The 26,308-nt window shown below is 41.4% G+C and overlaps 2 protein-coding genes across 2 annotated transcripts in view; one reads left to right on the top strand and one right to left on the bottom strand.

Moving 5' to 3' along the window:
- TMC2 (transmembrane channel like 2) overlaps positions 1–26,308 on the top strand; it is a 94,613-nt gene that overhangs the window by 29,415 nt on the left and 38,890 nt on the right. Inside the window, exons 5-8 of the mRNA XM_043479128.1 lie at positions 11,829–11,919; positions 19,229–19,310; positions 19,653–19,759; positions 24,189–24,287. Coding sequence (XP_043335063.1) covers positions 11,829–11,919; positions 19,229–19,310; positions 19,653–19,759; positions 24,189–24,287 — 379 coding nt within the window. The remainder of the gene's footprint in view (positions 1–11,828; positions 11,920–19,228; positions 19,311–19,652; positions 19,760–24,188; positions 24,288–26,308) is intronic.
- On the bottom strand, positions 16,862–17,448 carry LOC122448120 (60S ribosomal protein L12-like). The gene has a single exon (XM_043479133.1). It carries the CDS (start codon positions 17,421–17,423, stop codon positions 16,926–16,928), a length of 498 nt encoding a protein of 165 aa, XP_043335068.1. The 5' UTR covers positions 17,424–17,448; the 3' UTR covers positions 16,862–16,925.

Here is a 26,308-nt window from a genome sequence, read left to right as displayed (position 1 = left end):
TCACAGAACAATTCGGCAGCCATATTTTGACCTTCGGCCTCTCTGTTTGTGTCTCCAAGGCACAGCAAAGATGCTGGCTGTGCAAATGGGGTCCGGCCCTGACAAGTAATCTGGTAAACAGAGCTTACTCCACTGTGTCGAGTGCTTCCCAGGTGGTGCCATGATAAAGAGTCTGCCTGCCAATGCAGGAGATGTGGGTTCTATCCCTGGGTCAGGAGATCCCCTGAAGGGGGATATGGCAACCCACTCCAGTATTCTTGCCTGGAAAATTCCATGGATAGAGGAGCCTGGCAGTCCATGGGGTTGCAAAGAGTCAAACATGACTGAGCAACTGAGCACACCCACCACTGCCCTGAGAATTATTACCTTCTCTCAAAGTCAGCTGCTGGAAGAAATGCCTCCCCGCAGTGCCTCCAGGCCAGTGCTGACCAACAGAAATTTCTGAGATAATGGAAATGTTCTAACTCTATGTTAATAGAGTAGCCACCAGTCACATGTAGCTAGTAAGCACTTAGAAAGTAGTGCAACTGAGAAACTGAATTTCTGTTTTATTTTAATTTATTTAAACTTAGGTAGTCACATGGAGAAGGCAATGGCAACCCACTCCGGTACTCTTGCCTGGGAAATCCCATAGATGGAGGAGCCGGGTAGGCTGCAGTCCATGGGGTTGCTGAGAGTCAGACACGACTGAGCGACTTCCCTTTCACTTTTTACTTTCATGCATTGGAGAAGGAAATGGCAACCCACTCCAGTGTTCTGCCTGGAGAATCCCAGGGACGGGGGAGCCTGGTGGGCTGCCACCTATGGGGTCGCACAGAGTTGGACACGACTGAAGTGACTTAGCAGCAGCAGCAGGTAGTCACAGGTAGCGACAGTTTGAGCGGTAGGTACAGCTTCAGACAGTGGACTGTCTGCCTTTCCAGCTCCCTTTTTCTGAGTCTCTTCTTCCTACTCTCCCAGGGCCACGTTCTTCCTCCTTCCATCTGTCACTCTAATAGAACCTCATCCCCACTCAGGTGTCACCGGGACACATCTTTTATTAACAATGGAAAAAGAGCAACCTTGCTGCTTATGGAAATGAGATCTCCAGCTGACCGGAACTCTCAGGGATCATGAAAATCCCTGAGCTGCCCAGAGGAGAAATCTGCATCTCCTCCAGGCCTAGGGGCAGAGTTCCTGCTCGTGGTCAGGGTGGGAAGTGGCTAAGGCCTGAGAAGCTGAAAGGACTCTCATCTCTCCCACTGGAGCAAGTCTTCCTGACAACAGTGATCTCTTCCCTCCAGCCCACCCTCCTTCCTCTTCCCTCTTGCAAGGCTCCCTATCCCAGAATCAAGTCCCAGACTCTCCAGCCTCTGGGTCTCCGCTCCAGTGATGCCTCTGCCTTGCCCACCTGGCTAGGTCCTACCTTTTGAGACTCAGGCCAAGTGTTGCCTCTGCAGGGAAGTCCCTACTGCCCCTCCCTGCATTCAGGCTGAGTTAGTTACCACCTCTCTGAGCCTTAAGGCCCTATCCCTCACTTGACTGGCTGCTCTAGTTTGCAAAGCTGTGTCTTATTCATCTTTTAATTTCTTTCTTTTTTATATTTTGCCAACATTTGCTGCATGCTCCCTATGTGCCAGGTATTGTTCTGAGCCTGGATGTGTAAAAATTCATTTAATCTTCCTAATCACCCTGTGATGTAGGTACTATTATTATTGCCCCCATTTTACTGATGGCAAACTGAAACACAGAGCAATCTAGTAATTTTTCCAGGCCACACAGTGAGTTTAGAGGCCTTGCCAGAATTTGAACTAAGGAATTCTGGCTCCAGAACTTGCACTCTTAAATTGTAATTGTCTCTCTAGAATTCCTAGACATTCTAGAATACACCCCTTTGCCTCCTGTATGATTTCCTCTTCTGGCAATAAAGTCTTCAACTACAGATCTGCAGATAGCATCCCCAGACTACATCTTTTTTTAGAAGTAATGGTGTGAGGACCCCAGTCTCTGGCCAACTCAGGCAGCTGGCTGACTTTGGCATACTTGTTGTAGACAATTGAAGAAGGGTGGTAAGGGATAAAAAGCAACAGCAGTGAACTGGGGCAAGCCTGCATTCACATTTCTACCATATCTGGGTGATTTAATTAGCTATTCAATCCCCCTCAGGCTGGCTTCCTTCCCTTAACCTCTCTGAGCCTCATAGCCTTTTTTGTAAATTAGGAATAATATTATCTACCTTCAGAGTTGTTTTGACAAATTCAAAATATTTATTTAAGGGCCCAGCATGTAATATACAATTAATAGATAGTAGTTATTGCTGTTATTAATGGTTGAACATCTTGTACCAGACACTGTGCTAAACCCTGAGAGATGAGGATGGGGAACAAAGATGAATCAGAGGAAACTTCACTAGGGATACACATTAATAATGGCACAAGGCAGGCTGTTGATGTTGGTAAAAGAGTTTCTAGTGCCCTTGAGTCAGAGATGTTTGCTTTAATCATAGAATTAATTAGGTGTATCACTCAGCTTTGTCAGAAACCCAGTGTGTTAGAAAATTAGCCAAAGTGCTTGCTCTCTTCAGAGAGATCTGAAGAATTCCATTTCCAAAAAGATGCAATAGACGTACTTCTCCATAATCCTCCCATGAAGCACAACTGAAACCCCAGATATTATGTGTAAAGCAAACATAAGAGACTCAGAAAGGTGGAGAGAAGAAAGCAGACTGGCTAAGGACCTCAGGGTCAAATGAATGACAGGGCATCAAGTTCTAAGTTTCCTTTTTGCCTATCTATCCAAACTGGATACTGGAGATATTGGAGAAGCTGGCATCCCCCAAAACATGGACAGATACTCACAAAAACACCTCAAGAAAAGTCTGCTGTCTCTAGCCAAAGGACCAGAAAAGACAGAATACTTGTCAATGAAAACAATGCTACTCCAACCAAACACCATAAACAAAAAACATCTCTAGCCCCACTCCTGGCAGCAAAAGTCAATTTGGGAAGCCTGTATTTCCTCTGTTGCCAGGATTTAACATGGTACCCCAACACCCTCATCAATAAATTATCAGAGAAGGCCAAGTGAGGAGCAGGGACATTCATACCCACTGTAGTAATAAGCCCTACCTCTCCCTGTGGTGTCAGTGGAGACCACACAGGGAGCGTGAACTTTCACCACAACCAGGCAGTAACAAATTATACCTTCAAGCCAGGATGATATGAGTAGAAGGCTTGTGGAAGCCCGAACTCCCACCCTGACTCATCAGTAACAAGGAGCTCCAGCCCAGTCCCGGGTGTCAAAGGAGGCCAAGTGAGTAATCTGGACTTCTACCTAGAAGTAATCGGGCAGCATCCCCCTTCACCTACTGAAGCAGTGTCAGAGGAGGCCTGCCAAAACACAAGATTTAAGTAAGATACAGAGTCTCATAACATAAAATCCCAAATGTCTAGGCTTCAATTGAAAACTCACTCATCATACCAAGAACCAGAAAGATCTTAAACTGAATGATAAAAGATAATCAACAGAGGCTAACATCAAGATTATATAGATGTTAGAGTTATCTGACAAAGATTTTAAAGAAATCATCATAAAAATGTTTCAGTGAGCAATTATGAACACACAATACAAATAAAGAAATAGTTTCAGAAAATGAATAGAAGATATAAAAGAGAACTGGAAATTTTAGAAGTGAAAAATCTAGTGACTAAAAATTTTTGAATGGGCTCAACAGCAGAATAGAGAAAACTGAGTAGATTATCAGTGAAGGTAGAACAAGACAGGTCACTCAATCTGAACAACAGCAAGACAACAGTCTGGGGGGGAAAGTGAATAGAGCCTCAGGGACATGTAGGATTATTTTTTAAAAACCTTACCTTGGTGTCTCCTCCAAATCCCTAGATATGAAAGAAAAAAAGGGAGTGTCAAGATAGAGTGGGGCTAGAAAAAAGTCTTCAAATATATAAGAACTAAAAATTTTTCAAATTTGACAAAACTTAAGTATTCAAGAAGTTAAACAAAACCCCAGTAAGATAAATCCAAAGAAATCCATGCTAATACACATCATGGTCAAACTTGTGAATAATTTTAAGAGTCTGAGAGAAGCAGTGCATTACTAAAGAGAAAAAGCAAATAGAAAGACAGCAAATTTCTCATCAGAAACCATGAGAACAGAAGTGCTAAGTGAAAAGAATTGTCAGTCCAGAATTCTATATCCAGCACAAACATCCTTCAAGAATAAATGAAAATTCAAGACATTCTCAGATGAAGGAAAACTAGTAGAATCTGTCACCAGGTCTACCCTAAAGTATAACTAAAGAAAGTTCTCTAAACATAAAGGAAATGATAAAAGAAGGCATCTTGGAACATCAGGAAGGAAGAACATGGTAAGAGAAAAAATCTTGGGAAATACCATGCATTTTCCTTCTCCTCTTGATTTTTAAAGTTATGTTTGACAGTTGAAGCAAAAATGAAACCACCACCTAATGTGGTTCTCAAAAATGCAGAGGAAATAGTTAAGACCATTATAAATGAGTAGGATAAAGTGACATAAAGAGAAATAAGGCTCTACACTTCATTCTAACTAGTAAAATGAACCAGTATGTTTTGATAATACATATAGATAGATAACAGATAGATGGATGATAAATATAGTTCAACACATATTAATGCCTATAACAACTATTGAAAAGGCTATACAATTTGATATACTCAAAAACACTGCAGGTTAAACAAAATGGAATTCTAAAACAATGTTCAGGAGACAGGGAAGAAGGCAAGTAGAAATGAAAAACAGAAAACAAGAAATAAAATGATGTATTTAAACTGTCACATGTAAATAATTACTACATGTTAGTAGTCTAAATATATCAATTAAAAGACAGAGATCGGCAGACTAGATTTAAAAGATAACTCAAGTACATGCAGTCTATAAGAAACTCACTTTTAATATGATATACATAAGTTGCAAGTAAAGAATGGCAGAAAATACACCATGCAAAAATTAACCGAAAGAAAGTAAGAGAAGCTATGTAAGTGTCAAAGTCAATTTCAGAGTAAAGAAAATCACCAAGGATATAGAGGGACACTATATAATGAGGAGATGGCAAGAGTGAACATCAACATTTTAGGAATCAGTGAACTAAAATGGACGGGAATGGGCAAATTTATTTCAGATGACCATATCTACAGCTATGGGCAAGAATCCCTTAGAAGAAATGGACTAGTCCTCCTAATCAACAAAAGAGTCCAAAATGCAGCACTCGGGTGCAGTCTCAAAAATGACAGAATGATCTTGGTTCATTTCAAAGCAAGCCATTCAATAACAGTAATCCAAGTCTATGCCCGAACCACTAATGCCAAAGAAGCTGAAGTTGAATGATTCTATGAAGACCTGCAAGACCTTCTAGAACTAACACCAAAAAAAAAAAAAGATGTCCTTTTCATCATAGGGGACTGGAATGCAAAAGTAAGAAGTCAAGAGATACCTGAAGCAAAAGGCAAGTTTGGCTTTGGAGTACAAAATAAAGCAGGGCAAAAACTAACAGACTTTTACCTAGAGAATGCACTGGTCATAGCAAACACCCTCTTCCAAAAACACAAGAGACAACTCTACACAGGGATGTCACCAAATGGTCAATACCAAAATCAGATTGATTATATTCTTTGCAGCTGAAGATGGATAAGCTCTATACAGTCAACAAAAGCAAAACCAGGGGCTGACTGAACTCCTTATTGCAAAATTCAGACTTAAATTGAAGAAAGTAGGGAAAACCACTGGGCCAGGAAAACTACTTGACCTAAATAAAATCCCTTATGATTATACGGTTAGAAGTGGCAAATAAACTCAAGAGATTAGATCTGATAGAGTGCCCAAAGAATTATGGATGGATTACTGGAGTCAGTGATCAAAAACCATCCGCAAACAAGGCAAAATGGTTGTCTGAGGAGGCCTTACAAATAACTGAGAAAAGAAGTGAAAGGCAAAGGGGGAAAAGGAGAGATATACCCATCTAAATGCAGAGTTCTAAAGAATAACAAGGAGATAAGAAAGCATTCTTAAGTGAACAATGCAAAGAAATAGAGGAGAACAATATAATGGGAAAGAATAGAGATCTCTTCAAGAAAGTTAGCAATACCAAGGGAACATTTCATGCAAAGATGGGCTCAATAAAGGACAGAAATGGTATGGACCTAACAGAAGCAGAAGATATTAAGAAGAGGTGGCAAGAATACACAGAAGAACTGTACAAAGAAGATCTTGATGATTCAGATAACTGCGATGGTGTGATCACTCACCTAGAACCAGACATCCTGGAGAGTGAGGTCAAGTGGGCCTTAGGAAGCATCACTATAAACAAAGCTAGTGGAGGTGATGGAATTCCAGCTGAGCTATTTAAAATCCTAAAAGGTGATGTTATAAAAGTGCTGCACTCAATATGCCACTAAATTTGGAAAATTTAGCACTGGCCACAGGACTGGAAAAAGTCCATTTTCATTCCAATCTCAAAGAAGGGCAATGCCACAGAATGTTCAAAGTACTGCACAATTGCACTCATTTCACATGCTAGCAAGGTAATGCTCAAAATCCTCCAAGCTAGGCTTCAATAGTATGTGAACTGAGAACTTCCAGATGTACACGCTGAGTTTAGAAAAGGCAAAAGAACAAGATATCAAATTGCCAACATCTGTTGGATCATAGAAAAAGCAAGGGAATTCCAGAAAAACATCTGCTTTATTGACTACACTAAAGCCTTTGACTTTGTGGATCACAAGAAATTATAACAAATTCTTAAAGAGATGGGAATACCACCTTACCTGGGCTTCCCAGGTGGCTCAAATGGTAAAGTATCTGCCTGCAATGCAGGAGACCTTGGTTCGATCCCTGGGTCAGGAAGCTCTCAAGGAGAAGGGAACGGCAACCCACTCCAATATTCTTGCCTGGATAATTCCATGGACAGAGGAGCCTAGTGCACTACAGTACATAGGATCACAAAGAGTTGTACACGACTGAGTGACTACCCTTCCTGCCTCCTGAGAAACCTGTAGGCAGCTCAAGAAGTAACAGTTAGAATCGGACATGGAACAACGGACTGGTTCCAAATTGGGAAAGAACGTCTAGGCTGTATATTGTCACGCTGCTTATTTAACTTCTATGCAGAGTACATCATGGGCAATGCCAGGCTGGATGAAGCACAAGCTGGAATCAAGACTGCTAGGAGAAATATCAATAACCTCAGATACGCAGATGACACCACTGTTATGAAAGTGAAGAGGAACTGAAGAGTCTGTTGATGAAAGTGAAAGAGTAGAGTGAAAAAGCTGGCTTAAAACTCAACATTCAAAAAACTAAAATCATGGCTTTTGGTCCCATCACTTCATGGCAAATAGATGGGGAAACAATGGAAACAGTGACAGACTTTATTTTCTTGGGCTCCAAAATCACTGCAGATGGTGCCTGCAGCCATGAAATTAAAAGACGCTTGCTCCTTAGAAGAAAAGTTATGACCAACCTAGACAGCATATTAAAAAGCAGAGATATTATTTTGTCAACAAAGGTCCATATAGTCAAAGCTATGGTTTTTTCCAGTAATCGTGTAAAGGTGTTAGAGTTGGACCATAAAGAAGGCTGAGCACTGAAGAACCGATGCTTTTGAACTGTGGTGCTGGAGAAGACTCTTGAGAGTTCCTGGACTGCACAGAGATCAAACCAGTCTATCCTAAAGGAAATCAACCCTGAATATTCATTGGAAGGACTGTTGCTGAAGCTGAAGCTCCAATACATTGGCCACTTGATATGAAGAGCTGACTCATTGGAAAAGACCCTGATGCTGGGAAAGATTAAAGGCAAGAGGAGAAGGGGACAACAGAGGATGAGATAGTTGGATGGCATCACTGGTTCAGTGAATATGAGTTTGAGCAAACTCCAGGAGATAGTGAAGGACAGGGAAACCTGGCATGCTGCAGTCGCTGGGGTCACAAAGAGTTGGTCAGAGCTGAGCAACAAAAAACAGCATAATGATAAAAGGATCAATATACCAAGCAAACAGAACAATACTAAATGTATGTGCACCAAAGAGATCAGTGGTTTGGATTCTACAGGTTATTAATTTTCCAGTGCTATGTAACAAATTACCCCAAAACTCAATAATTGAAAACAGTAATAAACATGTGTTATCTTCCGTCAGTCAGAAATTCAGAATCAGCTTAGCTGGTGGCTCTAACTTGGAGTCTTTCATAAGGTTGAATCAAGATGTTGGTCAGGGCTTCAGCCTTCAGATGACTGGGGCTAGTGAAGCCACTCCCAAGGTTGCTCACACACATGGATGACAAGGTGGTTCTGATTATTAGTCCCCAGTTTCTCTCCATATGGGCCTCTCCATGGGCTGCTTAAGTATCCTCATAACCTGACAGCTAGCTTCCTCCAAAAGAGGGAGATTTCAAGGGGGAAGTCACAACACCTAGTTTCAGAAGTCCTAGTCTCAGAAGTCATAAGTTGTCACTTTTACCACTTTCTATTCATTGGAGGCACATTGCTAAGTCTGGCCCACAATCAAGGGGAGAAAAATTCATTTCTCCATTTTAAAGGGAGGAATGTCAAGAAATCTGTTGACATAGTTGAAAACCAACACATATGGGAAGTCAGGTATGCTTGGTTAGCCTCAAGTGCCTTTAGATTGATTCAGTGACATCTCTAGGCCTGGCTATCTGAGTTTCCACTCAGAGTGAGCTCAACATCTGTTTGATCTTTGCCTCCACAACTGAAAATTAAAAACTGCTTGGAGGCAAAGGGAAACACCAAACCAGCATAACCCAAATTACCTTCAACATCTGGCCATCTCCAACCTCTGGCCGCCTCTCTTTGGCCATCTGTGTCCCCTACCTTAATCTAGATGTCTTCTGGATTTCTGGCTGGCTGATACACTTTCCCAGTGTTCTGCTTGGGACAGCATAGCTCTGTAAGGATGCTGTCAAACTCAAGCTGCCCTGTGTCTACTTGTACCTCTGCATTGCAAAATTAAGTGTGATTTTGCATCTGATCTGCTTCACCAGCAGTGGGTTTTTGGATGTATGTGGTTTCTCTGAGAGATACTTTGGGTCAACTTCAGAGTATCCCTGTTGTAGAAGGCTGCACTGCTGAGTCTCTTGTCCAGGCCCCTGGGGAGCAGAAGGCCCTTCACAGCAGCCCCCTGGGCTAGCAAAGACTCTTTATCAGCTGTCCACTTTAGGAGCTGCTGTTTCCCCAGAAGGAGAAGAGTGACTGCTTGCTAAATGAAACCACTGTGCTCACATGGTCTGCATCCACACATTTAAATCTCATGACATCATGCCCATTTCTAGAAGAAAACTGCCACTCCAGGAGGCATAGCATCTTGCCTGGCTCTCTCTGGCACTAAAGCCACACAATATACTCCTTTTCTCCCAGCAGTAATCACTCGCCACCCTGACTGTGTCTTTCAAACTGTTATTTGGGCCACTTTATCAACAAGGAGGGTCTTTCTAGGGCAATGTGAGGGGCCCCAGAAATGCTGTCTGTGGGTGGCCACCCAGGAAAGCCATGCCTCAACAATGACTTCCTCCTCTCCTGAGTGTTGGAGGGGCCTGAGGGGTTGATAACCACCTGTCAAAAGAGACCTTGAGATTCAGGCCCCTAGAAGTTTCCACAAAGCAAAGGATCCCACCTCTCTAGCCATTTCACTTCATTTATCACACACCATCTGGTTTGAGGAAGAGGAGAGATGAGCTTGCATGAAGTTCCCCATTTGAAAGGAGGGGAAAAGGAGGGGACAGGAGCACCCTACAGAAGGAAGATTTGCAGGGACTTCCCTGGTTGTCCAGTGGTTAGACCTCCACAATTTCACTGCCAAGGGCATGGGTTCAATCACTGGTTTTGGAACTAAGATCCTGCAAGCCACACTGCATGACAAAAAAAAAAAAAGAGGATTTGCAACAGTTGGGAAGTGCAGGGCAAGAGCCAGTGTTTCCATAAACCAACTACTATTTCTAGTAAGGAAGCACATGGATCACAGATAACAGATGTAAAAGGATTTGCTGTAAAAATGTTAGTTGTGATTATTTATACACTTTTACTGATCCAAAAAAGCTTGCTGCATACATCAAAATTGTTAGACCGCTTGATCTGTTTGCAGTGAATGATCCTTAGTGTTTGTATCCAGTTCTGAGCAGGGCCCTCTTTTCTTCTGAGGGCTCTCTGGGCTTCTGGACACAGTCTGAACATCAAGAAAAGAAGCGTTTGGTGCCAGGTTCAATGGCTCAGGCATAAGATCTGGCTCTTACTTTTGAGATTTTTATCCAAAGTCACCAAATCTTAAATGTTGTCACATTCAAACTCACAAACCCTGAATGCTTAGGAGTCCCTACCCACTCATGAAATATAGGAAGAGGACAAAAATAGGAGTTTCTTGAAAACATTCTTTGTTGTCCTGGAGTCATTGGTAGTCACAGATAACTCACTGCCAGAATGACTGCAGCCTGGGGGAAACAGGGGCTGACCCCACAAAGGAGCCTTAATCCCGTACAGCCCCGCTTTTGACCCTGGACCCAGAAGCTACACAGATGGCCTCATTAACATTGGGACATCATTGAGACATCCTAATAAAACCAGTCTTGGGATTAACCCCAGTTTAGAATGTAACTTTGACAGGTAGCAACTACCTGCATTTGCACTTTGGAGGTGGTATAGGTTATGTTCCCAGCGGGAGAGCCTAAACAATAGCAGCCAGACACCCAATGTCTTCTTCCACCCTCCCTGAGGTGGATTTAATTCTTCATCTACTTGTATGGTCTTATCCAGTAGTTGCTGATAAACTGATTCTTTGGGTGTTGGGATGGGAGAGCCCTGATGTGGAACACTTGCTAATTCCCATTAGTCTAAATACTCCCACCATGGCCAGTTTCAAGCTATCAATAGTTTAATAATTGGTTGGTCAATTTTCTGAGTATTTAACAATCAGTTCTCAGAAGCCAACCCTCACCAGCTCCAGCATTTGACCCAAAGTATTTAACAGAGAGACCTATCCGTGTGTTTCTCATGCAGCCTTCCTTGGAATTTCACTCACTCATCCAATGTTCATGCACTCTACTAATATCTAATGAATGCTCTATTGGTTTTTTGTTTTTTTTTTTATTGCTGCTCTAACAAAATACTACAAGTTTAATGGCTTAAGACAGTTTATTAATTCACAATCCTGTTGGTCCCAAGCTCAGCATAGTGTGGCTGGATTCTCTGCTCAGGTTCTCACTAGGCTAAAATCAAGGTATCAGCAGGGCTGTGGTTCCCTGCCACCTGGGACTTGAGGTTCTCTTCCAGGTTCACTGACTTTTGATAGAAATTCATTTTCTTCTCTTGTTTTTCAACGTGGCATCCTCCAGAAGGGCCCCAGCAACAGAGGATAGAGGATTCTCTTGATTCTAATTTCTCTAATTTCCTTTTCTGCCACATCTCTCTCTGATTCTTCTGCCTTCCTCTTCTTTTTCTAAGGGCTCATGTGATTATATTGGGCCCTTCCAGACATCCAGGGTAATCTCCTAGGTTAAAGTCAGTAGTCTTAGTTACATCTGCAAAATTCCTTTTGCTATTCACAAGGGGGTGAAGGTCATGGAAGCCAAAATTCTGCCTACAGGTGCCAACAATGTACCAATCACTGTCCTTGGCATTTGGGAGACTTCAGTGGACAAAACAGACAAAATGCCCTGCCTTCGTGGAACTTACATTCTAACTAGGGGTTTAAAACACTCAAAGCCCTCGGCCACATATATGACTTCATAGTTCAGATTTCTGTTGCTTGGGTGTTAATTAAATTTCTGCCTTTCCCCCCCCCTCTAACCAGGGAGGCCCAAGAATTTGTGGAGAAGTATGAAGGAGCCTTGGGAAAGGGCAAAGGCAAGCGACTCTACGCCTATAGGATGCTGATGGCTAAGGTGTGTGGTCCAGAGGCTGCAAACCTATGGGAGGACTTGCTCGGTTCCTGAGTCTGGGTGACCATCACAGGCACCTGCCTGGTTTCGCAGCTTGTGTCCACCTCCCCCAGAATCCTGAGTGTGAGGTCCAGTCAGTCGTTCTGATTTATCCAGGAATGAAACCAGCTGTCCATTTCTCTCTACTTATCTGTGAGGGCTGCAATATACTGGAGACTTGTTTCCTCTCCCCTGAAGAACTAAACTCACAGAATTACTGATGTTGAATCTACTGGGATCTTATTTTCCAAACCCCCAAATCAAGACTTTGGTTTGGTGGAGACCCAGAAGGGCCATGAGTCATACAGAGTCATGACCCAGAGTCATACAGAAGACAAAAGTGGTGTCAACAGGGCGTCAAGGACAACTCTGGTGTGTTATGTCATAACCTGGGCTTCTGATTCAAGCTAAAGTAATGACCTCTAATTGGATATTTAACGTGAAACTATGGAAGTATCCGTCCTTTACCTACTGATCTGAAAAACTATCATTTTCTTTCACTTAATTCTTCTATAGGGCCTTTTTTGGAACTTTTATTTGAACTCATCATTTCAACTATTGATTCAGTCTAATGGGTCATAAGGCTTCCTCTTTTTACCTTTCTTTCTCAAAAATGTCTTGGCCAGTCTTACCTATGTTTCCATTTGCATTTTGTTATGTTTTATTAGCATTGTTTTTTTTCCATGTGCAATTTTAAAATCACTTTGCCAATTTCTAGTATAGTCCATTGAGATTTTGATTGAAAAAATTTTTTTTAAAACATAGTCAATTTTATTCTCCTTAAACCACAAAATAGAGTGGAAATTTTTTTAATCTTTGGTTTAACTTGGGAAAACTTATCTGTAGAATATCCAGTCTTTACATCTAAGAATATCATACATTTCTGAAGCTTTCTTTTTCTATCCTTCAGCAAAGTTTGTCATTTTCTTTATATAGATCTTTTCTATGTTATATGTTATTTCTACAAAATTTATGTTTTGGTTGCATTTGTGACTGAGATCATTTTTCCATTTATTTGATAGATAACTAGATATGCTGGTATGCAGGAAAACTGTGTATTTGAATATTCATTTTTAATGTGTTTCCTCTATTGTACTTCCTTATTAGTTTTAATCACTTTCATCTAATTGTGTATGTAAAGATATTTTTCTTGAGTTCTAAATCATTTCTGTCCTGAACTGCATATTAACAATACTAGAACAGTTTCAGTTGATAATGGTGATCATAGGTCTCTTTGCTTTTCCATTACTTTAATGAAAATGACTCCAATGTTTCACATTAAGTTGATGGTAGTTGTTACCTTGACAACCTTGAAGTAGATTTTCTTTCTCACAATAAGAAATTATCCTTTTATTTCTAGTTTAATAAGACTTCCATTTTATTGGAATATCCAAATAGATGTTCAGTTCAGTTTAGTTCAGTCACTCAGTCATGTCCGACTATTTGCGACCCCATAGACTGCAAAACGCCAGGCTTCCCTGCCCCTCACCAACTCCTGGAGCTTGCTCAAACTCATGTCCATTGAGTCAGTGATGCCATCCAACCATCTTATTCTCTGTCATCCCCTTCTCCTCCTGCCTTCAATCTTTCCCAGCATCAGGGTCTTTTCCAATGTCAGTTCTTCACATCAGGTGGCCAAAGTATTGGAGCTTCAGCTTCAGCAACAGTCTTTCCAATGCATATTCAGGACTGATTTTCTTTAGGATGGACTGGTTTGATTTCCTTGCAGTCCAAGGGACTTTCAAGAGTCTTCTCAAACACCACAGTTCAAAAGCATCAATTCTCCCGCAATCAGCTTTCTTTATGGTCAAACTTTCACATCCTTATATGACTACTGGAAAAACCATAGCTTTGACTAGACATACCTCCTTTGTCAGCAAAGTAATGTCTCTGCTTTTTAATATGCTGTCTAGGTTAGTCATAGCTTTTCTTCCAAGGAGCAAGCATCTTTTAATTTCATGGTTGTGGTCACCATCTGCAGTGATTTTGGAGCCCAAGAAGATAAAGTCTGTCACTGTTTCCATTGTTTCCCCACCTATTTGCCATGAAGTGATGGGACCAGAAGCCATGATCTTAGTTTTTTGAGTGTTGAGTTATAAACCAGCTTTTTCACTCTACTCTTTCACTATCATCAAGAGGCTCTTCAGTTCCTCTTCACCTTCTGCCATAAGGGTGGTGTCATCTGCATATCTGAGATTATTGATATTTCTCCTGCCCATCTTGATTCCAGCTTGTGTTTCATCCAGCCCAACATTTTGCATGATGTACTCTGCACATAAGTTAAATAAGCAGGGTGACAATATACAGCCTTGACCTACTCCTTTCCCAATGTGGAACCTGTCCATTGTTCCATGTCTGGTTCTAACTGTTGCTTCTTGACCTGCCTACAGGTTTCTCAGGAGGCAGGTCAGGTGGTCTGGTATTCCCATCTCTTTAAGAATGTTCCACAGTTTGTTGTGATCCACACAGTCAAAGGCTTTGGTATAGTCAATAAAGCAGAAGTAGATGTTTTTCTGGAACTTTTTTGCTTTTCTAATGACCTGACAGATGTTTGCAATTTGATCTCTTGTTCCTCTGCCTTATCTAAATCCAGCTTGAACATCTGGAAGTTCTTGGTTCACATACTATTGAAGCCTGGCTTGGAGAATTTTGAGCATTGCTTTGCTAGCATGTGAGATGAGTACAATTGTGCAATAGTTTGAACATTCTTCAGCATTGCCTTTCTTTGGGATTGGAATGAAAACTGACCTATTCCAGTCCAGTGGCCACTGCTGAGTTTTCCAAATTTGCTGACATATTGAATGCAGCACTTTAATAGCATTATCTTTTAGGATTTGAAATAGCTCAGCTGGAATTTCAACACCTCCACTAGCTTTGTTCATAGTGATGCTTCCTAAGATAAATAGATGTTAGATTTTGTTAAATACCTTTCCCTTCGGTTCATAAACTTAGTTTTATCAGGCACATCTGATTTTTCAAGTATTTTATTTATAATTTTTACATAAATTTTCACAAAATTGATTGAATTTATGTGTGCATACACACACATGCATGCTGTCTTGGCATATTTTAATATTAGGGTTGCACTTTCTTTGTAACATTAAACGAATAGCATTACCTCCCTTTTATGCTATAAATCAGCTCTGGAGCATGATTTTTTTTTTTTAATTGAGAGATGGAATCCTCAAAACTATACAGGTCAGGAAGCATTTTATAGAATATCTTGATAAGTTTTTAATGGTTTTCCAATTGGGATAGTCAAGTTTTAACTTCTTCTTGGGGTCATTTTGATATTTTTTATCTTCTCAGACTTGATCCTTTCATTAAGAGTTTCATATGTATTAACAGAAAATGGCATATAGATAGTCTCATAATTTTTGTAATTATACTTTATATATGTTGAGTTTAAATCTTTTTTATCCCTAATATTATTTTTTCTTCCTTTTCCGTTATAGTCACCTGATAACTATCTATGGGTCACATTCATTTTTATCTAAAAACCATTTATCACTTAACAATGCACACTTAGAACTTTCTTCTCAACTGAGGAACATGTTCTTCAAATATGTCTGATAAATGATCTAATTTGTTTCTGTTCAAACAGTTCCAGCTTCTTCACTAGGAGAAGGATGGCTCTCAATTCCTCACTCTTTGTATTTACTTTCCCTCATGATTTTTAATTCTTTGCTTTCTCTCTCTTTACATCTCAGAAATTTCTCAGGTTTACTTTCAATATTATTGGATCAATTTTCTTTTGTCTCAATTAAAGTATAATGTTTATTTTCATTCTATTACTGGACTTTTAGCAATCTTGTAATCAATTCTTCCATACTTCACCTGTATTCTTTTATTTTCCAGCCTCAAGGCTTATGGGATCTTAGTTCCCCAGACCAAGGATTGAACCCATTTCCTCAGCAGTGAAAATGCAGAGTCCTAAACCACTGGGCTGCCAAGGAATTCTGCCCCACCACACACACACCGTATTCTTTTTTAAAACTCTAATTGCTACCCTGTACTTTAGAAGCCATGTTTTTTGTATCCCGCTAAGAATATTGATGGAGTAGAAAATGGCAACCCACTCTAGTATTCTTGCCTGGGAAATCTCATGGACAGGGGAGCCTGGAGGGCTACAGTCACAAAATAGTTGGACACAACTGAGTGATTGAGCACACACACAGCAAGAATATTGAAACATCTCTCAAAATTGAATTATGTATCCTGGATGAAATACTTTCTGAAAACCTCAAAGAAAGGGGTCCCTTTTTCCTTGTTTTGCACACTATTTCTCAGGCTTCGCTGGTTGTTTTTGGTTATTCAGATTCAGATCTCATCCACAGGCAGGATGTGCCTGTGTCTTGTTTGACCACTGTTTGAAATCTTTTCTCCTATGTAACTGAAGAGCAAGATGACACGCACAGCCAGGAACCCCGTCCAAGGGGGCAGCTACCATCTCACATAGCTCTGAGGAAGGGAGTTGAGGTCTTCTCCCACCCATGCCCAGGCTCAGTTTTCTGATTCTCCAAATCAATGAAGGATAAGAGCTTCAATGCTGAGCTTCTCCCAGGCCTCTCTCTGCCTCTGCCCCCCACCTCCAGGCATCACTTTTCAGGCTGAGATTCCCTCAGCCTTGAGGGGCTGCAGGTGGTTGCCAAGTGACCAACTGGCAGACTGTGTCTTCAAGGGTCTCCCTTGGCAACATTCATTACTCCGTTGATCCTCAGCCTTGCCAGGCTATATTTTATACTTATTTTTATCAGCACCTTGACAGAGGATCTGTCTCTCAGGGGAGGATTCACATTAGTAAAGCTTATGAGACCAATATATAAAATCAGATACCAGATTAGTAATTTACAAGGAGGAATAACCAATGCAAGAACTGAAAATTTTAAAGTCCATATCAACAGTGTCTTTTTTTTTTTTTTTTTTTGGTTGTCAAATGATCCTTTATTTTTCTTTTTCCTTTGGAGTTCTTAACTAGCTGGGCACTCCACTGCACCACTGTTGATATCATCTATGATGTCATGAGGGTGGCGGCCATCAACATTGCAGCCCACAGACTGGGTGGTCCCCAGGATCTCTTTAATGGTTCCAGAAAGTTCTCTAGCTAGAGTCCGATGCCGTATCTGCTGGGCAATGTTGACGATCTCATCAAAAGTGATGTTTCCACTGTGCTTAATGTTTTTCTGCTCCTTTCTGTCCCTTGGTGGTTCCTTGAGGGCTTTGATGATCAGGGCAGAAGCAGAAGGTACCACCTCAATCTGGGCTTGTCTGTTCTGAATGGTCAGTTTCACTCTAATCCTCAGACCCTTCCAATCACCAGTTGCCTTGGCAATGTCATCACCGACCTTTTTTGGAGACAGGCCCAAGGGGCCGATCTTGGGGGCCAGGGCAGACATGGCACCGACTTCCCCACCGGTGCACCTCAGGTACACGACTTTGATTTCGTTGGGGTCGAACTTAGGCGGCATGGTGGAGGCGGCTGGTGTCGGATGGACCCGGATCGGGATGACCGGGACCAAAGAAAGTTGTACCTTGGCCTCCTCCTAGCCAAAAGCCGAAAGCAACAGTGTCTTATTTTTGATAGAATAGTTATGTGCTGTGCTTAGTCACTCAGTCATGTCTGACTCTTTGTGACCCCATGGACTGTAGCCTTCCAGTCTCCTCTGTCCATGGGGATTCTCCAGGCAAGAATACTGGAGTGGGTTGCCATGCCCTCCTCCCAGGGATCTCCCCAACCCAGGGATAGAACCCAGGTCTCCCACATGGCAGGCGGATTCTTTACCATCTGAGCCACCAGGAAATCCCAGTACAGTTTTATGGGAAGCTGAACAATAATCCCAGGCTTCCCAGGTGGCTCAGTGGTAAAGAATCCACTGGAGGAGAGGCGGATTCAATCCCTGGGTCAGAAAGATCCCCTGCAGTAGGAAATGGCAACCCACTCCAGTATTCTTGCCTGGAAAGTTCCATGGACAGAGGAGCCTGGTGGGCTACCATCCATGGGGCTGTCAGACATGACTTAACATGCACACATGAATTATTATCCCAATTCCAATCTACTAATTTGCAGTGAAAAAAAATTACTGCCATAGAAATCAAAATATTCACAGCTCAGGTGATGGGCAAATGCTTTCCTTATAGACAGACCTACATAAGAAGCCAAATAAACCAAAGATGGTTTTCAAGCACAGAATCAGAACTAGGAAAGGTAGAAGAAGCAATGGGATTGGGGTAGCCAGTGTCCCCACATCCCTGCTTGTCTTAGGAAGATCTTTGCCATTATTATGAACCTGTCCTTTTCTTATGGGTCCCTCTTCTCCTTGGCATCTGTGACCATCTCCCTCCTGACAGGTGGTTTCCTTCCTTAAACAGTAATTATCCTATAACTATATAGTCAAAGCCTTTACATCTGGAAGTCCATCTGGTTCCTTCAGATAAATTTTCCCTTGTATGCTTTAGTGAATTTACAAAGAAAATCTCATTTCCTTCATGAACAAGTTCTTTTGAGACCTTTGTAACAATAGAAACTGATCTTAGAATTTTCTCTTTACTTCATCTTTGCCTGATATTTTCTATAAGTTTTTTTAAAAATTCCAAATGGATTTATTTCCAGGGGGTAGGACTGTTGAAGAGCATCCCCTGAAAGAGTTGACAGATTTTCATGCAGACAGCTGCTCAGGTTTCTGACTGGTAAAAAGTGAGTGTTGGAGCTGGAGTAGACTCTGGAAAGGGTCATGATGCCTTCCTAACTAATTTTAGTGGGAAAAAAAAACAAACAGGCTGCCATTTCACTGGAAGAAGAATGGGAAACCTGGGGATGAGATCTCTTTACCCCTGCTTTCAGTCTTATAGTTTAGCAATGGTTCCTATCAGATTAAGGCACTCGACTGTCTGCCAATTATAGGTGTGAGGGTTTTTTTCCCTTGAATTTTTGGTTTTAGATGAAGTTATATAAAAGTTTGCTAAACCAATTTGATTCCCCAAATCATAAATTATACATAGACTTTCTATGTTCATATGTAAACTGTCCAAACCTGAAATTTTATCAGCATTATAGAAAATTGGAAGATATTGTGTTGCCCTGGCTTTTCTCACTCACACCTAACTTTGAAAGTGATGATGTGAGCGTCCACCTCAGACAGCCTGGGCTCAACAGCTCCAACGTGACAGCCTCACTCACCTGTTGACCTCGTGTTGACTTGTCAACATCCACATGCACCTCCAAGCCCCAAAGCAGCATGTTAATGAACTGAGGGTGCTGTCTGTTTAATTTCAGAAATGGGTCAAGTTTAAAAGAGACTTTGATAATTTCAAGACTCAATGTATCCCCTGGGAAATGAAGATCAAGGACATTGAAAGTGAGTATTTTGGTGTCACTGTTTTTAGTTGGTTTGCTGAAAGGTTTTCCAAGGGTTTGGACTGTGTTCTGGACCAACTGGTTAGTTTATCATAGGTTTTGTTGTATTAGAAAAAGGAATGGGCTTTGGACTAGTTAGACCAGAATTTAAATTGTGCTTCTTCACTTTCTGATTGTAGGAACTTAGGCAAATCAGTTAAGTCCTTTTTATTTGGAGAGAAAAAAAAGAGATGTGTGTTCCACAGACTGACATGAAAATTGCATCCATCACCCACATATAGTGCTTGGCAGTGTTACCATCCTCCTCCTGCAACACTTATACCCGCCGTCGTCTTCTCTTCAGGTCACTTTGGTTCTTCGGTGGCATCATATTTCATCTTCCTCCGATGGATGTATGGAGTTAACCTTGTCCTTTTTGGCTTAATATTTGGTCTAGTCATAATCCCAGAGGTAAGAAAAGAACTGCCTATAACTTTGGATAGTGTTATGAGGCTTATCATGACTTCCATCTTCATTTATATGAAACAAATACTCTGTTTTACAAAGAATCCATCATTTGTTTTTAACTCAATGCTCACATCAATTGCCCAGAGAACCCAGTACGTAGAACCAGAATACTTGCATGTCTGAATGAATATGTGGCCCCTACATTTTTCTACCTTTTATTTTACTTTGAGATTAGTCAAGAATTAATACTTCAGTGAGGTATTTTCTTTTACCCTGGAAAAAAAGAGAAATAGAATGCATTACATTATAATTTATTAGCCCAAAGAAACACTGCATTTGAATAGCACTCCTCACTGTTCTCCCAGATACAATCTTATTATGGATGTGGGTAGATCCTTACCTATAAATGAGTAATAGAGAGACAAAAAATGAACAAATGACCTGTGAAAATCTGCATGATAAACTTGTGGTGAATGAGATCCCAGGTTTCCAGAGTGTTGTCCTCGGACCTTTTCCAGGGGTGACTGTGTCCACTAGCCCTAAGCACAGTAATTGCTATAGTCCTGTCTGAACCTCCTGGCACTAGTGCTGGGTACACCAGCGGATTTACCTCTACAGCTTAGAGGGTAACGATATTTATGAATTTAGTAGTTTTTCCTTCCAGATTTATTAACTGGCTCACACACTAGTAAAGTAATGCTCAAAATTCTCCAAGCCAGGCTTCAGCAATACATGAACCGTGAACTTCCAGATGTTCAAGCTGGTTTTAGAAAAGGCAGAGGAACCAGAGATCAAATTGCCAACATCTGCTGGATCATCAAAAAAACAAGAGAGTTCCAGAAAAACATCTATTTCTGCTTTATTGACTATGCCAAAGCCTTTGACTGTGTGGAGCACAATAAACTGTGGAAAATTCTGAAAGAGATGGGCATACAAGACCACCTGACCTGCCTCTTGAGAAACCTGTACGCAGGTCAGGAAACAACAGTTAGAACTGCACATGGAACAACAGACTGGTTCCAAATAGGAAAAGGAGTACATCAAGGCTGTATATTGTCACCCTGCTTATTTAACTTATATGCAGAGTACATCATGAGAAACGCTGGGGTGGAAGAAGCACAAGCTGGAATCAAGATTGCCAGGAGAAATATCAATAACCTCAGACACGCAGATGACACCACCCTTATGGCAGAAAGTGAAGAGGAACTAAAAAGCCTCTTGATGAAAGTGAAAGAGGAGAGTGAAAAAGTTGGCTTAAAGCTCAACATTCAGAGAACTAAGATCATGGCATCTGGTCCCATCTCTTCATGGCAAATAGATGGGGAAACAGTGGAAAGAGTGGCAGACTTTATTTTGGGGGGCTCCAAAATCACTGCAGATGGTGATTGCAACCATGAATTAAAAGACGCTTACTCCTTGGGAGGAAAGTTATGACCAACCTAGATAGCATATTAAAAGTAGAGACATTACTTTGCCAACAAAGGTCCATCTAGTCAAGGCTATGGTTTTTCCAGTGGTCATGTATGGATGTGAAAGTTGGACTGTGAAGAAAGCTGAGTGCCGAAGAATTGATGCTTTTGAACTGTGGTGTTGGAGAAGACTCCTGAGAGTCCCTTGGACTGCAAGGAGATCCAGCCAGTCCATCCTAAAGGAGATCAGTCCTGGGTGTTCATTGGAAGGACTGATGCTGAAGCTGAAACTCCAATACTTTGGCCACCTCATGCGAAGAGTTGACTCACTGGAGAAGACCCTGAAGCTGGGAGGGATTGGGGGCAGGAGGAGAAGAGGATGGCTGGATGGCATCACCGACTCGATGGACATGAGTTTGAGTAAATTGCAGGAGTTGGTGATGGACAGGGAGGCCTGGCATGCTGGAATTCATGGGGTCGCAAAGAGTCGGACACGACTGAACAACTGAACTGAACTGAACTGATGATAGGTTACTGATTCCTACTTTATTATAAATAATTCCATGAAAATATTAGAGTCAATTCTATCTGTAGTCACACCCTTGGAAAACTTTCCTGAATATCTATTTTTCATGAAATTAAAAAACTTCCACAGAATGTGAATTAAATCAAATTAGTTAGAAAAGGCTGAGGATCTATTATAATAGTATTAATACTTGGTAGCAAAGGAGTGTTATATTACTTACAAAACCATTGAATTCTTTTCTATGTTACCTAAAGAGTGCACACCTGGAAATCAAGGATTACGAGTCAGTCCACTTTGTCCTATAACCTTAAGCCATTGTCACTCTCCCATACAAAGAGAAGGATTTTAACCTTCTGGTAAATGTATGCAAATGCTCATGAAATAAATCTGGTTCTCTTCAAGTGGAAAATATTGTCAGAAGTTAAGTTTCACTTCTCCTCTCCATAACCTAGGAAGTGAGAGTTTTCTGCAGCAGTCAGTGAAGAATTTTATCTTCACAGACTCTGCTTTTTTCCTGAGAGTTCTTGATTCCAAACAGATTTACTCCCATGAGAAGAGAGTACATTTAAATGCTGTAAACCTATGAGACATCACTAGAGTTTTCCTATACAATGGTCCAAGAAGGCTGTGTGTTAAGGAAGATGAATAATTTAAAAATTACTGAGGGCGTCTGCTGCGCTCTCTGTTCTTCGTCGTCTGCTCTCTGCTCCTCATCCGATGTCGTCTCAACCCTGGAATCAGAATTTACTACTGTATGTGATTTGCGTGATCAGACGCTATAGAATGAATCTTGGTGGAGGGGTCCCTGCTGGGGCTCCAAGAGAACCACGTGTCGACAGGCAAAACCTTCAGCTTCCTGACCTCTGGAGCTCACTGTTGGCAGCAAACAGGCATTGAATGGGCCATGATGGATCCAGGATTGGGAGAGAATTTGGCCAGAGCCCTGTGTACATCAGGGCCCTATGTAGGTTGATGGCGGCCTGATTTCAGTTTGTTTCAGTTTTGTAACAGGAATTTCAGCTGTGGAGTCATGCAAGGCCTCTTGAGAAAGATGTACGTTTACTTCTGAGAGCATAAAGGTTTAGGTTGTTGTGTAACCTGAGTGTCCAGAGGTGAAAAGCTTGTGGCTCTTTTGAAGAATGAAGTATTATATTAAATTTTGGTTATTAAGTTTTTAACTGTAGCCTTCCTGTCTGGAGAAATAAAATAAAATCCTTTAAATGAAAAAATAAATAAATAAATAAAAATAAAAATAAAAATTACTGAGGATTTATTTTTCTCAAAAAAACCTTACATCTTGTATAATTTATGTAAATTAAAATAATTTATAAGTATTTCATATCCAGTGGACATTTGTTTGAAAAAAATGAAAATTTAGTGATTGGTGCTTTCCAGTGAAGAAGGCAAGACCTTAACTGTCCAGGCAAGAGCACCTTGATTTGATTGGCAGGTGTTTAGGAAGCTGTATTGGAATAGGATGGAAGAAAGAAGAGAGAGAGACAGGGAAAGAATAGAACAGAGAGGACTTGATGACAGGTTGGACAACCACAGTTGAGAATGTGGGGTATCTCAAAATGCCCTCAATTAGGGTAGTGGGTCCGTCTAGTCAAAGCTATGGTTTCTCCAGTAGTCATGTTTGGATGTGAGAGCTGGACTATAAAGAAAGCTGAGCACTGAAGAATTGATGCTTTTGAATTGTGGTGCTGGAGAAGACTCTTGTAAGTCCCTTGGACTGCAAGGAGACCAAACCAGTCCATTCTAAAGGAAATCAGTGCTGAATACTCATTGGAAATACTGTTGCTGAAGCTGAAACTCCAATACTTTGGCCCCCTGATGCAAAGAGCTGACTCACTGGAAAAGACACTGATGCTGGGAAAAATTGAGGGCAGGAGGAGAAGGGGGCGACACGGGATGAGATGGTTGGATGGCATCACTGACTCAGTGGACATGAGTTTGAGCAAACTCCAGAAGATAGTGAAGGACAGTTTCCTGGCACACTCCAGTCCATAGGGTCTCAAAGAGTGGGACAGAACTTAGTGACAGAACAACAACAACAAAGAGCTTGAAATACTCTCATTAATCCAACAATACGGGATTTAAAAATTGGTTTAGGGTACATACATGTGATTAGGTATTTTGAAGTCATTTTATTTTGAAAAATACCATATGCCATAAGGAATTGGTCATAAAATAATATTAAGCTAAATAACCAAGCTAAAACATACATAAAACTCAGAAACTTTGAAAGAAAATACATGAATATCTATCAGTCATCTTTAAGATGACTGTGAAAGTGATAGGTAATATTTTGAACACTCTTCTATACTTTTTCACATTTTCTACAATGAGCGTATACTATTTTAAATCAAGAAAGTGATTAATGTTATTTTTTTAATGAGTGTTCCTGCTCTGAGAAGGAATTTAACCCACTGTGTGCACATTTCTGTGTGTTTGTATCTCCTCCACATGTAATTGTGTCATTCTGTCCCAACACAAGGTGCTAATGGGCATGCCCTATGGAAGTATTCCCAGAAAGACGGTGCCTCGGGCTGAGGAAGAAAAAGCCATGGATTTTTCTGTTCTTTGGGATTTTGAGGTACCATTGCCAATGTGCACAATGTTGTGATTGTGGTTAAGTGTGAAATGTTTAATTATTGGAAAGGCAGTGCTTCAACCGGTGGGATCCTGGCACTGTGCAAAATAAGCCAGCCAACCATGTCCACCTAGGTCCCCTTCATGGGTCTTTCCATCACACATTCTGATGGGCACAAGTTCCCCACGAGGTCACTGCTCCCCCCATTCTGCCAGATCTATGTAAGGCAATCTCGCAGGATGGTTTTATCTCACTGTAACCCAGTAAGACCCCAGTGCTATTGCCAGTCCAACCTTTCCCCAAGCTTCACTTGACATCTTCAACTAAGTATCAAATTTGCTTCTCAAATTCAACAGCTATCCAACCAAACTCACATCACCTTTTCTCATCTCTTTTATGGGAACCACCGGTCGTCCAGTCATTCAAGTCTGAAACCTGAAAGTCATCCCACATTTTTCTGTCACCACTACCACCCCTCACATCCAACGGATCACTAAATCTGAGCCTGTCTACTAAATATTTCTTAGTCTCCTTTTCTCTTTCCCTTGGACCTCTGCTCCAAATAACACTGTACCAAGGTCACTGTCAGAATCCCAGCCTTTTCTTGGCTCCTCATACCTCCATTCCCTCTGCTGCCAGGGACCTTTCTAAAATACAAACCTGACCCTGTGACTCCCCATCGTCGATATTCATTCATTCCCATTCCCAGTTGGAATAAAACCAAGTGTTCTGAATTGGGTTTACAAAAGAATTGTTCATGACCCAGTTGCCCTCTACCTTGCCAGTCCCAGGTCTGTCTAAGACCTCATATTTCATGCCCCAATATTATCAACTTGGGGGAAAGTCCAGTGCCCCGTGCCTTTGCTCAGGGTCCTGTGCCCATCCCTCCCTCAGAAAAGTGTGAAAGTGCATTGGAATATTTTTTTCAAGTTATTTGGAAAGGAGTGTTCCAAATAATTACTATACCACTAAGAATTGCATACTATTGCTACTACATGCGGGTTTCCCTGGTGGCTCAGCAGTAAAGAATCCACCTGCAATGCAGGAGACCCGGGTTTGATCCCTGGGTCAGGAAGATCCTCTGGAGAAGGAAATAGCAACCCACTCCAGTATTCTTGCCTGGGAAATCCCATAAACAGAGGAGCCTGGCAAGCTACAGTCCATGGGGTCACAAGAGTCAGACACAACTTTAGCAACTGAGCACACACACACACCGCCACCACTACTATATGCTGCTACTGAGAATTTCCTTATTCTTTTTTTTAAGATATTTACTTATTTATTCATTTGTTTATTTTTAACTACTCTGGGTCTTCCTTGTTGTGTGCAGTCTTTCTCTAGCTGCAGCAAATGGGGACTACTCTCTAGTTCTGGTGCCCAAGCTTCTTACTTGCGGTGGCTTCTCTTGTTAGCTCAGTTGGTAAAGAATCCGCCTGCAATGCAGGAGACCCCGGTTTGATTCCTGGGTCATAAAGATCCGCTGGAGAAGGGATAGGCTACCCACTCCAGTATTCTCGGGCTTCCCTGGTATCTCAGCTGGTAAAGAATCCACCTGCAATGAGGGAGACCTGGGTTCGATCCCTGGGTTAGGAAGATCCCCTGGAGAAGGAAAAGTGTTCTGGCCAGGAGAATTCCATGGACTGTATTAGTCCATGGAGTTGCAAAGAGTTGGACATGACTGAGCAACTTCCACTCTCTTGTTGCAGAGCGCGAGCTCCAGGCACATAGGCTCAGCAGTTGTGGTGCGCAGACTTAGTTGCCCCAAAACATGTGGAATCTTCCCAGACCAGAATCTAATCCACATCCCCTGCATTGGCAGGAGGATTCTTAACAACTGGACCACCAGGAAAGCCCTTCTTTATTCTTTATTTCACCCAAGATCCCTTGTTGAAATGTCCCATCCACCCCAAACCAATAATTTTTTCAGCAATAATCCTATATTGTATTTGTTGTTGCTGCTGCCAAGGATAAATTTATTTTTCAAGTAAAAATTGAAATTTTGGAAAACTTACATCCATCACCAT

Source organism: Cervus canadensis, chromosome 10 (genome assembly GCF_019320065.1).
Source record: "Cervus canadensis isolate Bull #8, Minnesota chromosome 10, ASM1932006v1, whole genome shotgun sequence".
Lineage (NCBI taxonomy): Eukaryota > Metazoa > Chordata > Mammalia > Artiodactyla > Cervidae > Cervus > Cervus canadensis.
This window is presented reverse-complemented; position numbering and strand designations above follow the sequence as displayed.